The sequence below is a fragment of the Phocoena phocoena genome, chromosome 2, assembly GCF_963924675.1.
Source record: "Phocoena phocoena chromosome 2, mPhoPho1.1, whole genome shotgun sequence".
Lineage (NCBI taxonomy): Eukaryota > Metazoa > Chordata > Mammalia > Artiodactyla > Phocoenidae > Phocoena > Phocoena phocoena.
Window position 1 is genome coordinate 102,076,378 of NC_089220.1, and position 15,675 is coordinate 102,092,052.

At 35.2% G+C, this 15,675-nt stretch overlaps 1 protein-coding gene across 2 annotated transcripts in view; it reads right to left on the reverse strand.

Annotated features, from left to right (window-relative positions):
* SLTM (SAFB like transcription modulator) overlaps positions 1-15,675 on the reverse strand; it is a 43,589-nt gene that overhangs the window by 25,266 nt on the left and 2,648 nt on the right. For both annotated transcript variants that reach the window (XM_065871410.1, XM_065871409.1), the window contains exons 3-5: positions 6,302-6,366; positions 3,457-3,654; positions 2,509-2,556 (exon numbers count right to left, since the gene is read on the reverse strand). In XM_065871410.1, coding sequence (XP_065727482.1) covers positions 2,509-2,556; positions 3,457-3,654; positions 6,302-6,366 — 311 coding nt within the window. The remainder of the gene's footprint in view (positions 1-2,508; positions 2,557-3,456; positions 3,655-6,301; positions 6,367-15,675) is intronic.

Genomic DNA, 15,675 nt, shown 5'->3' on the forward strand with positions numbered 1-15,675 from the left:
TTCTCTTTCCAAGGAACATTCCAGCTAACAAATAAAGAAAAAAATGACAGAATTAGAATATCACCACTTTGATCTCCCTAAATAACCAGTGCAGTATGGATCATCAATGATTGGTACCATCACCAAGAAGATACAGTCAAACATTATGTGTATCCAAATAGAAGAATACAACACTACCTGGAAATTAGCTGTATGTCTTGCGGGGATGGAGATGGGGGTGCAGGAATCAGATAGTAAACCTCTGGATCCTATAACCAACTTACCAACTTACAGGAAATACAGTAAACAGAGTTGAACGAATCCATAGGAATGTAATCAGCAAAATATAGACTTTGGAAGCTCTATGACTTGTCAAACTATGCTAGATGCTCTTTTTGTAAATATTTTTATTGAACCAGCCATCTCCATTCATTTACCTAATGTCTGTGGCTGCTTTCACACTACAATGGCAGAGTTGGATAGCTGTGACAGACCATATGGCCCACAACGGCTGATGGCCTTTTCTACCTGGCCTTTTAAGAAAAACTTTGCCAACTCTTGTTCTATAGGATAAACAACTCAATTTCTTTAACAAATAAGATAGTAGGGGAAAAAAGATGGAGAGAAAACCTAGAGATTAAAAGAGGCCTAAAAGACATTTCAATCGATCACAATGTCTCGATCTTATCTGTATCTGGATTCAAATAAAACCTGTTTTTTAAAAAAATTTTGGACAACTGAGTAATTGAAGATATTAAAAATCGTGTTTTAGGAGTAATAATGTAAAAAATAAAAGAGTTCTGAAATTTTTACATACTGAAATTTTTAAAGTGAAATACGATGTCTGGAATTTGTTTCAAAATAATCCAGAAAAGCGGAAGTGAACAGAGGTATAGATGAAATAATACTGCCCATGAATTGATAACAGCAGAAGCTGTGTGATGAGTACACTCTATGCAGTATTCCTTAACACACGTAGTAAGACAATACATTCATTAGTCATGTTTAGAAGCAGCAGATCATGATGGAACTCAGATACATTCATATATATTTCTAGATATTCCACTATACATCATTTAGGAAGAGGAAAAAGGTCATTTTACTTAAAACTTCTCTGAAGATGTAACCTTCCTTTTGATATGATAAAGCAAAACTTGCCCCTTGATGAGAAGTATATGTGTTATTTCATTCTCAGGATGGAATGGGAGCAAGGCCAAATCTAGCCCATAAAAATTTGCAAAAATTAGAAAAAGGCACTCATTCCTTAAGATACTTCTATCTGTTAAATTTCTACAATAAACATATAATCTATTATGAGAATGGGGACCCTTAGATGTGATGCTTTCACATACTCACAACCTGTGCAACTGTAAGAGAGGCCCTTGATGAAAATTAAAAAACTCATTGCCAGAGAATATGAAGAGTTCAACTTTACCTTTTTGCAAATTAGTAATCTATAAAAGGTACTCCTCCCATGTGGGAGTTGATCTTCCTCATCTACTTTCCATCATTCAGAAATGAATGCACCTGAGGATAGTATGGGGGACAAGTCTACAGACTTTCGGAGTCCTAATATTTCCTTCCTGAATATTCCAAATTACCAAAAACATTTCTCCCAGGAATGCAATTTCTCCCCATTGCAATAAACACAGAGAGCCAATGTATAGCCTCACCAGCATTTCAAAGGCAAGAGAGCTGCAGGAAAGAAGGCATGACCAGAGGCAATCAGCTAAGCAGTCTGTGAATATACGCCCCATTATACACTCTTCCAGTAAATATTAGAATGAGGAAAAAACACAGCTGGATCACTATTTTTTCTAAATCTCGTAAACAGAGGGAATCCCTATCTCTATTTGAAAGTATACTATTTAAAGAGGGTACATGAACAAGGCATTCTTGAGTACAGATATGAGAAAAAGACAAAGGATAATTTTTTAGTAGAGAAATTGAGCTATAAATGTGTTTATAGCATCTGTACGTCATACTTTAAAGTGTACACTATGCGTATCACATATACCAAAAACAAAATCTAATACAGAATAGAAGAGTTGTCATTTTCTACACACACATACATACATACATACCCCAAGTAAATTAATTGAACAGAGATTTTTATCATTTTTATACTATGCCCATCCTAGGAGTGTTAAATTAACAAAATTCTAAAGCTTTGAAAAGGATATTAGTACTTTTAAATGATTTATTTTATACCAAAGTGACCAAAAAAAATCAAGGAGTGTGAAGGCTTCCCAAAAGACTGGTAACTAGTCATGTTTTATACAAAGGATAGACTGTTTTTATTTTTATTTTGAAAATGGTAGGAACGTTGTTGTAAAAACTTCCAATTACCTCTATGGCAACAGAAATTTCAGCTGCCACTTTAAAGTATTTTGTATATACCACATAAGTAACTCAGTATTAAATTTAAGGCAATTTTATGAATTAAAGAATTATGAAGTCAAAATAAGATTCCTTTTCCAAGCCCTTCCACCCACAATATCAAATTCATAGGACTAAATGTAAACTTACTTGGGCTGTTAGAAAGGTATCATCTTCACCTTCTTGAGCTTCAATTTCCTAAGTAAAAGGGTATACAATAGCTTTGCTTTACAAAATATCTGGGTAACATGAGAATGCTTTTATGCTATACCCGATTATCACTTGCCTCATGTTCTGTGCAGGGTCTATGGATACCATGGGTCCTAAGTCAATGCTTAATAATTCAGGCTATATTTTTTATGCCAACAGAAATGCTTAGTCACATTGATAAAAGAATTAGAAAAATGTCCTTCATGAGCCCTTCATTTATTAGGCTAGGTAGAACAAAGTGTTCTAAGTATGAATACTGACCCCCTAATCCCTTGATTTTCTTAAGATGTACTAACACACTTCAAAGCAGGACAAATGATCTATTTCATTCAAAGAAAAGATTTAAAAATTATATGCTTTTAAGTTAAAACTTCATAAGTAATTTCCCCACCCTTGATAACAACCAAATAAATGCAAACTAGTCTTTTATATCTTCTAAAGTAGTAAAAACAAAACAAACCAAAACTACCACCTTATAATGTTAGCAAGGTCAGAGTTAGATTGGTACACTCATTCATAGCAGGGTAGTAAACAACTTAAATATCCCAAATTAAAGGAGTAGCTATTAGACACATAGAAAACAGTCTAATAAACTGTGGTGTAACACAAGAATTATGAAGTCATTATGATATGCTATGTGAAAATATTATATAGAATAGCAACTTATAGCATGATAACTACTAGGTAAAAATATATACATATGTGGAAGATAATAAGCAAAAATAAAAGGGTCATCTTAGATGGTAGGAGTCTGAGTGATTTATAAATAACTTTAAAAATATTTTTTTTTAAAGTTCTGTGACTTTCACATTGAACTAGAAAAATACGTTTTTATTATTTAGTACTTAATGTAACTGTGTCACGTTTTAAAAAAAACTGGCTAAACACCTGACTTTCGATGTCCTCTTTTTCTATATCTTCTATTGCTTCTGCCTCTATTAATTCATGAGCTCTCTTGTTCTCTTCTGCAGAAAGTAACTCCTTGGAATGCACATTTTCTTCTTCATTTTCACCAAATTCTTCAGAGTCCTTTAGTTCGTCATTTCCGTCTTGTTCATGTGCCTCTTGATGCTCCAATTCACAGTCCTTTTAATGGTAAGAAAATTTGGTACAACTCGAGGCAAAGTACTATAGGCTGTCCACCAAACCTTTTTGGTAATTTACATCTCTAAATGTTTTCACTTTTATCATATTTTGACATTATTCCCAAAGTCAAAGTTCAATCATTTTATAGGACACACTAACTGTGTCTTTAAAAATAGAGGGGGTCTAAAACCAAGGTCATTAAACTACGCATCTGAGTTCCCAAATCTCTTACACTGAAATACATACACACTAACTGGATTGCTCTCAAGTTCCAGTTGTTTAATATTTACCAAATCACATATTTGTATGAGCCATCCTTCAAGACACGGCTTCAAAGAAATGACTTCTTTTCTCCACATGTCAGTTTGATTTAACTTCAAAGACCACGGAAATCTTACATACGATAATATAAAGTTTATTTCCAATTAATAATAAGGAATCCCAACTGTTACACCAATGTCTGTTCTTAGAAAATATGCAAATAATTAATCTAAATGTATTAGCTTTGAAATCTACCACTATGCCACAAAGCCGATTAAGCAGGGGAACATAGGTTGGGATTGCCTCTGTGAAAGAATATCTGTTTGCCCTTCAAAGTTTAAGGATACAAGGGTACCTCAGTAGAAACCAAGAAAAGCAGCAATATGCCTAGTTCCCTCTTTGATTAACTGCAGAGAAAGGGTTGAAAGCAATGAACATCCCTTCCTCCTTTCCTATTCTCATGGTACATCTAGCAGATTTAACAAAAAGTTTCTGAGTTAAAAGGGGAAAAGTGCAGGGGTATAACTATTAATCATTCATAGCTGAACTGCAATGAGTGAATAGAAATTTCTGGTGGGCACCAAGAAGAAATACGATTGTTTTGGAATACTGAGTGCTTGGGGAGCAGGGCGTCTCTGGGACAGAGGTTTAACCAGCTTCACTACCTATGGGTGGAGGAACATAGGGGATTGAAAATGGAGTAGGTGGTTGGTTATATGATGGTGGAAGAATAGGTGCAAAACAAAAGAAAATCACAAGGGAAGTCACTGAGGGTACTTCATCTACTCTGAAGTGCCAACTTTGACCATTCTCCTCACCTATAAGTAGAAGTAATTCCTATAGTATTCATGTATCTAAGCAATAGGTGATATTTACCCACCACTACTGTATAAATTCCAAAATTGCCAACTCTGAGAAACAGGGAAAGCATATTCACTTAATTTCTATCAAATTCATCACATACGCGGATACTTCCAAAGGGAAAAAGAAATATAAAGAGAGTGAAGATATATTTAAATAGTATTTTTTTAAAAGCTCTTTTGTTCTTCTAGACATTATGAGACCAGGTTCATTTAATAATTACACAAAGGCATCCTCTGCAGTACATATAAGAGACAGCAATATTACATCTCGTAATGTTTCAAACGACTGAAACATTTTTATGAACTGAAGAGCTGAAAGGAAGTTAGAAATGTGAAAACTAAAAGGGTTTTTACTAAGTCACAATGCTTTTCCAGCTTATGGGTAATTTTGGCTTAATCATGCACTCACTAGTGAAGATAACTAGAGAAAATAAGAGCAAAGGAACAAACCTAATGGAAGATATACCACAAGGATAAAAGAACACAAAGACTGAAGAGTTCTTAAATGCTCAAACGAAAGCTGGTTACAGACATGCAATCATCAATTTTAATGGATCCCTGAGCAAACATTTCCTAAACTATCTGACTGCAGGGCTAACTCCTCAACCAAACATCTCTTTCTCTCTGTGCCTGCCCTCAAAGTGCAAGATACAAAGCATTGAGATGCATGGTGCTGTGTGGCTTGTGTGTGTATAACGTAGGGAGGGTAGAGAGCTAGACCATAGGAGAGATGGGTGGGTGAATGGACATGAGCTGGCTTCATGGTGGAGCACACAGACATCTCAAGATGTTATGGCAATATGGCCTAACTGTACACAGAAGATGGAAATACATGGGGTGTAAATGTACATAATTTAAGAGGAACTATGCTCATTAAATAACTCCTGCAAATGCCACACTACCTAAGATCTAATGATCAGTAAATAGCAGATCACACTTCATTAAAATGAAAACAAACAAACAAAAATCTAACTATGATTAAAAATAACAGTAATATAGAACTGCCACAACCTCAATTAAAATTAAAATACTTCATATTTCTGGGTGGTCAGTTTTAAAGTACATTCTTTTTTAGCCAATAAAGACCTGGCTTATCTTTAAAGGGCAAAACAAATTTCTTAATCTGATCTTCACCAAGTAGCAACACATCAGCAACTCTCTCCATTTTAGGGACTACATTTTTCTAAGTTCTGTTTGTTATATACGAAAGCTAATGCGATGGGCAGTACCTTGTCCAGGAACTAAGATAACAATTGTCCTGTAGCTGTTCCTCTGGCCCCTATGTCTCAGATTTCTACTTAAAGGCTCGGACAAACATTTTTTGCTTTGTCTCATTTAACTAAAGATAAAGTTATTTATTATATTTCTCAACTATGAGAATTAATAAGATTGACAATATTACATAAGTCTCTATCATTATTTTACCTATTTCAGTGTCTATTGTTCAAGTAAAATGCATGAATTCATCATGCAAAATGCTAGGCTCAAAATAAACATCTTAACCTGTGTAATTAACACTTTACCTTGACAAAAGCATCATCTTCCACAGAAGCATCTCCACTCAACTCATCTGCTTCCTGTTTTTTACCTGCGAAAGAAGGAAAATGGGCTAACAACCAATATTTTATTACTTTAAAAGCAAAGAACATTCAGAGAAGTTTACCCCGAGGTACCACTCTCCACTCCCAAATCATCTGACAAAGCTAATGCCAACTGCTTATAAACCACCTGGCCACAGCTGTCTCAAACAAAAAAAAAGCTTTATTAACAATGTCATGCTGTTTCATTTCACTAAAATAAACTGTACAATTAATCCTACATATGAACCCATCATCTTAACCGACTTGACATATGAGGTACATTTTTTACACCACTCAAATTCTCTACCTCCAATTCTCCCGGAAGTAGCAGCACCTTTCAACAGTTCTCTCCTAATTGTATACATAACCAGACATCTGATAGCTAAATTCAAGACTCATATTCCCCATAAAGCCTTCCCTAAGTTCTCCTTGTCAACAAGCTTTCTCTAAAATAAAATTCTCACACTTGACACCTCACAATCCATCAGCTGATTAGATATTGCCTTGTACTCTCAAGTACATCTTGCTTCACCACTTAAAAAAATACCTTAAGTACAGTGACTGCTTTTATGCTTATTTTGTGTCTCTCCAAAGGCCTAAATATAAATAGCGCTGGGTGCTTAACATAATGACTGATTTAACTGATTTAAGGCAAGTAGAAATTACTTCAGACCAAAAACTGTTAAGAGCTTCTAGATAGACTACAGGCCTCCCTGACCCAACCTTCATCTTCAAAACTTTGCAAATTGGTGGTTGGAATTTTAAAAATGTTTTAAAACCACATCAGAAAAAAAAGTTTTCCACAGAGCCAAAGCTAAAAGTTTGTGTTTTCAAGCTAGCCCACAAAAATCTACTAATTAAATAACCCATAATGTATCAGAAATGCTGTAAAAAAAAAAAAAAAAAATCACAGCTGCTAAAATTTTACTATTAAATTTTAAAATTTTTATTGATTTTGAGATGTTAATGATTCTTTCCTGAGGCTAACTAATCAACCTTTCCTTTGCGTAAAACAGGAGTTGCCATGTCTCAAGCTTCCATGACCCCCAGAGTAGAGGGTTTAGTTGTGAGGTAACTGTAAGAAAAAAGTTAGGATGCCTCCCTTTCCCATGTCTCCTCACCAGCTCCTATCTTCCATCTACTCCCAATTTGAAATCCTTTCCATGAATGAGAGATAAAAAGTGAAACAAGGGCTTCCCTGGTGGCGGAGTGGTTGAGAGTCCGCCTGCCAATGCAGGGGACACGGGTTCGTGCCCCAGTCCAGGAAGATCCCACATGCCGCGGAGCGGCTGGGCCCGTGAGCCATGGCCACTGAGCCTGCGCGTCCGGAGCCTGTGCTCCGCAACGGGAGAGGCCACAGCAGTGAGAGGCCCGCATACAGCAAAAAAAAAAAAAAAAAAAAAAAAGTGAAACAAGATACTGGTCCTTTCCAAATATGTGAAAAGATTAAGAGTAAAGAGTTTTCTTTTATCCACTGAGGTAAAAGAGGTCTTCATGTCCCTGAGGGCTTGTGTGAATCAAAAGAGAAACAAAATGTTGAGCTTAGTGGTATTTATATTTTAGAGAAAATACAAATTAGAAGTTACTATAAGGGCAACAAGAGAGCTGTTCCTTCCTTACAAAAGAAAACAGTATATCAGGTGAGAAAGAGCTCACTAAATTGTTTTATCACGTTTAGAGAAAGTTCCATAATACAAAAACTTTAAAGATGCTACCTTTGAGAAGAAATAAGCTTTTTAAAACTATAGGATTGGGACTTCCTAGTGGTCCAGTGGTAAAGAATCTGCCTTCTAATGCAAGAGACGAGGGTTTGATCCCTGGTCAGGGAAGTAAGACCCCACACGCCACGGGGCAACTAAGCCCACATGCCACAACTACTGAGCTGGCGCGCCACAGCTACTGAGCTGGCACACCTCAACTAGAGCCCGCGTGTCACAAACTACAGAGCCCATGCACCACAACTACAGACCCCATGGCCCTGAAGCCCGTGCACCACAATGAAGAGCCACAGGGCTCAACGAAGATCCCGCGTGCCGCAACTAAGACCCAATGCAGCCAAAAATAAATTAAATAAATAAATAAAATAAAACTATAGGATTCCACCCCCCAACACACACACCACCAAATAACCTATAGAGTTTTTGGGTGAACTTCAGATCATTTACAAATATTATTTACTCTTTACAAATATAAAATGATTTACAATTTGCAAAGCGCTTTTTTTTTTTTTAATTTATTTTATTATATTTTATTTTTGGCTGCCTTGGGTCTTCATTGCTGTGCACGGGCTTTCTCTAGTTGTGGCGAGTGAGGGCTACTCTTCGTTGCAGTGTGCGGGCTTCTCACTGCGGTGGCTTCTCTTGTTGCGGAGCGCGGGCTCTAGGTGTGCAGGCTCAGCAGTTGTGGCTCACGTGCCTAACCGCTCTGCAGTATGGGGGAATCTTCCCAGACCAGGGCTCGAACCCATGTCCCCTGCATTGGCAGGTGGATTCTTAACCACTGCGCCACCAGGGAAGTCCCGCAAAGCGCTTAGAAAAAAAGGTCAACTGATTTTTCCTAGCACCCCATGGTACATAGAGCCGGTAATCACAATTTTACAAAAGAGAAAATGAACCCAAGGTTATACAGCTTGCCCAAAGCTAGTAAATGGCATTGTCAGAACTGGAAGCCAAGGCTTCTCTTTTCCAGTCTTAAATTCTTTCCACTTCATCTTACTATGACCTACTTAAAAGACATTATTCTAGTAAGCAGTGGTTAATTAACTCAATTTACAGATACCATCTTTGAAATGGCAGCCCTCATCATAATGACAAGCTACATATACTATGCACATTCCATGGTGAGTTTCACTTGCCTTAGTTTACTTAAAGGAAAACCAAATTACACTACATCAACCAAAACAACAACAGCAGTCACTACCACTGCTTAAGCAGCTTCCACAGTGGAGACACTAGGATAAATGCTTCATGTGCATTAATGCATTTATTTTATCCTCTTAACTAGCCCCATTTTACAAAACAGGAAACTAATGCTGAAAAGTTAATCAGATTACAAAGTTAGTAAGGGTAGCGCTTCAGTTTAATCCCAGGCTTATTCCCACTCCTCAAAAACCACAAAACCATTGATGTTCAAGGAGCTACAATGTGCCAGTTGTTAAAAATGTTATCTCTTTTAGCATGAACACAGGCTCCACAAGCCACATCCATAAAATTTTAAAATGTGAGAGTCACAGAAATTACGTAACTTGCCCCACGACAAACAGGCAACAAGAGGCAGAGGTACACAAAAAGGTCCAAGTTTGCTATCCCTTATTGTTTTTAACAGATGTATCACATGAAAGCACTGGACACAATGTGTCATAAGCTTGTAAGCATAAAAACCACAAGGAGGAGATTTTCAAACATACAGTGATGAAACTTTAATAATAACCTGATAGGTACATAATATTTAAGAAAACTGACATTTCACACACTAGTTTTTGACTCCTCTCATGATCTGTAACTCTGCACTTGTTTACACATGATGAATTAGAAACTATACTGTAATTTCTTCCTTTATGAAAAAAAGTATCACCCCTCCACCATACAAAAATAATTCACATCTTAAAAAGCTATGATGGTCATCATCCAGCCCAGAACCTAGTACAATGCTATATAATAAGCAGATACTCAAGCATTATATATATCCTGACTGATAATGGTGTAGGTTATAGGTTGGATGCTAGCAGTAAACAAGGTCTGGATTTCTATTCAGAATTTCTATCAGCCCTCACTGGGACGAAGGTGTAAGACGTGACATGCCAGTCAAACTAGCACCATGTGCAACCCCATCCTGTCAGTAAGGACTGTAAACTCCAACTTTAACGATGTTACAAAGTACATCGACAGATTCCTAACTTTTATGATGTCACAGATAAGAAATAACTTAAAAGAAAAATCAAATCCCACTTAATTCAACAAGCACCACCAGCTTAGGCACATTTTTGTACAGTCAGTAATCGTTTATACCCCATATCCCATTTAAGCCTGTGCTATGAAAGCTCCTACAACAAACTAATAAATGAATCTTTTGTCCTTCAGGGAATCTGGCATATACCACAGAAATGGGAATTGGTCCAAAGCAAAGTAGCACCACCAGGATGAGGAAGCTAACTGAAAGTGCAATGTAGTCGGAAGCCTAACTTTAATGCTCTGAGGAACAAAACTAGAAAATAAACTGAGTAGTAAAGATAGTCTGAATAGCAAAATAAAAACTGGAAGCAAAATTACTTATCACATCTCAAACTATCATAGTAGTAACATATAGTTATTTTGAAATTTCACTGCAATGATTTTAGGGTCAAAAGTAAAATGGTAAAGTAAAAATGTATACACCAAAGGAAGACGACACTAGAATACCTCCTTAATTATGCAGCATTGTTTTTATGGGTCCACAAATCCTTAGTGAAACCACTGGGGTCAGACATGTTTCAGAACTGTCAGATTTTAAGAGAGTACAATAGTGTCTATACCATTTTTTAATTTAAACCTCCCAGTGGCTTCTGGAACAGTTTCTCTCAATCAATCACGGAAACACTTGTGCAATGAAATATATGAATATTAACATCAATTAGGATAAATCAAGACTATAAGTAGCCTCACTTTTGCCACCAAACTTAAGAAAAAACTTCATTTTCAGAATGTTTGTATTTCAGAATTAACAATAAAGAATTTTGGATGGCAATTTGGTTTTCTTCTTCAAAGGTAAACTGGTCCTTACAAGGTTTGGTAATTTTCCTTTTCAAGTTCAGAAATACCTCCAGAAACAAAATGAAACAAAAAATCCACTTAACAAGTAGGTTTTAAAGTAATTTTGCTAAAAAAATTTTGTGGCTGAGTAACTTTTCCCCTAAACATTTACAGAAGCTATGAAACATAGAAAATGTTCAGTCATAAAATTTCTGTGGATAAGAGGGAGGAAGACTCAGAGACCAGGCCAAACTGAACAACACTGATGTTTCCAGCAACAACCTCTCCTCAACTGTATGAAATCTTAAAATAATCGCGTACTATGCCTTGTGTTAACCATTTGCATATGTGTTTTAGTCTCTCTTCTATTAAAATGGTATTTCACTAATGAAATCAGTTTTCTAAAAGGCTCTGCACACTGTCCTAAACATAGCAGTCATCCAATAGGTCATTTTATTATTTTTAAAAAATCTACCATAAAGATATTTCATACTCATTATAATAAAATAAATCTGGAACACACCAAATGTATATTTTTAAAAATCTCTTAACTGTGTCATCTAAAGACAACCAAACTGAACATCCACACACACTTGTGAGCATTTGCACAAGACTTTAAAAGGCAGCAAGAATGTAACTTGAGTTCTTAACGGATTACTTTTCTATCCTATCAATAAAAAGAAAATAGCACTGCTTAGCTCAGCATTATTGTGAGCATCAAATAAAGCCATGTGAAAGTGTTTTGAAAACTGTAACAGAGAACTAATTGCAAACTGACAGGCAGAAAGAGATGAATGAAAATGATGCTAAGTTTTAAGCAGTAATCTAGAGCAGCCAGTGGTTCTTAACCCTAGCTGCATGCGAATCACCTGGGGAACTTTTAGAAAATACTGATTCCTGGGCCCCCAACACAGTAACCAAAACCAACTCTCTGGGGGGCAGGAGCCTGGTATCTGTATTTTTAAAAACTCAAATGACTCTAATGTAGAGCAGACTGAGCATGACTGAAGAAGTTGGAGAAGAATATAAAAGGTTACCGTTTTCAGATTCTCCAGACTAGAAAAAATTTAAGTTCTACCTACCTTCAAACAAAACACCTTGAGTGGGTATGAACCGGTATTAATTCTCGACAAGGTTAAAAAAAAAAAAAAAAAAAAACCTTAAACATAAACCTCCTATGAGTACATGCACGTGTACATATATACCTTAGATCATGTTATCTGTGATAAAATCCAAGTGGTGGAATTGCGGGCAATTTTCACTTTTTTGTACTTTTCTGGATTATCTAATTTTTAAAATGAAAACATTTCACTTTTATAATCTGGAAAACAATTCTGTAAAGCCATAGTACAAACTACTATTCCAGGTTACCAGAACTGCCACATAAGGCTAACTCGGGCTGTGGAGTTTATGGTGTGAATAGTTAACTCCCAGAATTGCACCACACCGAGGCCCTTTTATTGTAATGTGTGAGAACTAACTTATAGTTGATTAAATAAATCAACAAATTTCAGCCTTAAACCCTAAGCCATTGTTCAGTCTCTTCATTAAAGTCATTTCTGATGCCACCAACTGATAATAATGACTGCTTTTTCCTCTAACTCCTGGACAATTCTCACTTTATTTTACATGAGTTCATGAAAGAGAAGAAAAAGTCTGAAGTCTTCTGTCCTTAATTCAAAATGCCTAGGGGATGAATGACATGGGAGAAAGACACTGTCATAAAGTACTAGAAAATTTTATCTATCTCCCCACCAGGATCCTTGACACACACCATATTGGACACAATAAAATAGCTGAAAAAAGTACAAAAGTGCTTTGATGATAAACATAATCCACCATATACAACTGCATAAGTCAAATGCAGGTTTTAATGGCCGAGGTAAAAGGGCCTGATTTTGTGAAATGAAAATGACATACACAACTTCTGAGGCTGGACAATATTCCAGCAAAAGTTATGAGGCTTTCCAACACAGCAACAACTTGGTGAGGGATAAAAGGCGAGTGCCATGATTCACATACTCTAAAAGTAAGTACATTTCACAATCAGTGTTTAAGGAGAAGCCACTAGTGCTGTTGAGAAAAGTACCTTAAAAAGAAAAACTGTTTGGAAAATAGTAAAGACTACTAATCTCTGATAGACTGCTGCCTACAAAGAAATATGCAATTAAAATAAGCAATAAAAGAAATATTTTTAAAAGCAGTTGTTAAGAAAGTCATCATATGGCCCTCAGTATTCATTCAACAAACCTGTTATGTGCCAAGCAATATGCTAGGCATTACAGAGATTAATGTAAATAAAAGACTATGTCCTCACCCCCACAAAGCTTCTAGCCCAGTGGGTACCCAAAAAAGATTTATGACAATTTTGTCCCCAAAATGTTTCTCAATGCCACAGTTCTGATTAAAGTTTCCTTAACATCCAAACATACAACAGTTTAAAAAAAGAGCAAGCATTACAGTGCACTATGATACTAATTTATATGAAATTCATTTTATGTGGTTGATTACTATATTCTTATTTGGCATACAAATTTTAGAAAGCTTTACACAGTAAACATGTAATTAATTATACTGAGTGTGGTACTTTCCACACATAATCAGGCATTATGTTTGGATAAATCTGCAACCCCAAAATATACTTGTTTCTATAGTGGGAACAAAACAGATTTTATATAGCAGTTTGAATCTTTTTTAAACCTGCAAGTACTGTAAGTGAGTTTCAATTCGGTAAGTAATGATTACATATACTTCTGAATATTGCACTGATTAACTACTTAAAGTAACTTTGGCTGAAGTTTAGAGGTGACTCGAAAGGTTGAATATCCAAAAGAATGATATGCTGTTTACAGGTGAACCGAAAGAAAGTTTACATCTATAATCTCTAAAAGAAGCTAATGAGGAGTTAGCTCTACCTGTTTAACCGCTTTCTTAACACACACCCAAATGATGACAGTAACTCTCACTGGTGAAGCGCTCTTCTAGGTTACTTATTAAAAATTTCATAGCAAAGAGAATGTGAAAAGACTCAGAAGTGAGAACCAATCTAAGCTTAAAATTTCACCCCACTACCTCTATGCAAATAGATTTTACAAATATGTTAACCATAAATATTAGGACCCGCTATAACATTATCAACATTTGTTATAAGTTTGTGACTTTGTGCTTGTAATAACAGCATTTTTAAAAATATTCTACAATATACTTAAGAATGCAGATTCCTTTTCCTCTAATCTGTCAAAACATAATCATTTTAACACAAAAAAATTGTTTGAGAAATAGTGACCCTGCACTTATAAGAGAACGAACTTAATATTTCACCTAAGTAACTTTTCAAGACCCATGAAGCTTCTCTTGCCTTATCATTCAACATCATTTAATTTTATTGCTACATTAAGCCACATCATCATAAGAATTATTTATTTTGCCTAACAAGCTATTAAATGTGGTGTCTTGCTGTTGTCTACATGACTGCCTCTAAGTAATCCCTTTCTTTATTCTTATCCTTTTCTAGTATTCCCAGCTAAAGATATCCATACTGACTGAGGACCTATGAGTTTTCCTGTTCCTTCCTTATACATCTATTTTAGCTAAAAAAAGAATTTTTCTTCTGGCTCCTAGCTACATATAATTATTAAATTTCAGAATTAAGAGACCCTTACAGATGGTCTAGTAAATTTTCCAATTTTATAAAAAGGAAGTATACCCATTGAAGGAAAAGTAGTATGACTGAGATGCAATTACTTTTAAGATAGATACTGCTAAGTGAAACAAGATGTGGCAAAAAGAACATCATATTACAATACTATTTAATTTCTTGAATCCTTAGTTTTAAAAATCTGTTAATTATTAATATTTTTAAAAGTTTCCCTATTCAAATTTGATGTCTAAAAATTATTTTTAAACTTAATTTAAAATTTAAAATAATCTTACTTATAAGCATCTTAATTGTAAATTAATTCAAACTAGGTTCTTAGTTTGGGATTTACATTATGTTCTTTCTCATTCACAGGATTTTCAGAACAATGATAAATGGAACTCAAGGAGACAAGAGCTATTTGTCACACATGTCCCAGAATGAGTCTCATGAAGTACTCAGTTGTAGTGTGCTGCAGACACACAATTAATGTTACGACTCCTGACTAAATACTACAAGATACCTTAACATCAGAGTTATGGAAAAAATAAATTTCAAGTATCCTTATAATCCATATAAGAGGAAAAAATTAACATACTTTTATATATATATATATATATATATACACACACATACATACATACACATATACATATGTATACTGAAAAACTTCTTAAAACGGTATATTGCTGAATTTATTGCTAAAGGTAGGATGAGTGAAGTTCCTAATGACTAAAAAAGAAAGGGATACACAGAGAAATTAAAAGTAGGTGAGAACGAATAAATCAAATGAGATTTACTTTACATGCTAAAATCAGTAATCAACTTAAATATAAATTTGGGACCATGATTAATACATAACATCTATCAAACTACCACAATATGCTAAATAAATGACATGAATCAAAATCATTATAAGAAATCACAATAAGAAACATGGTTAATTCCTGATG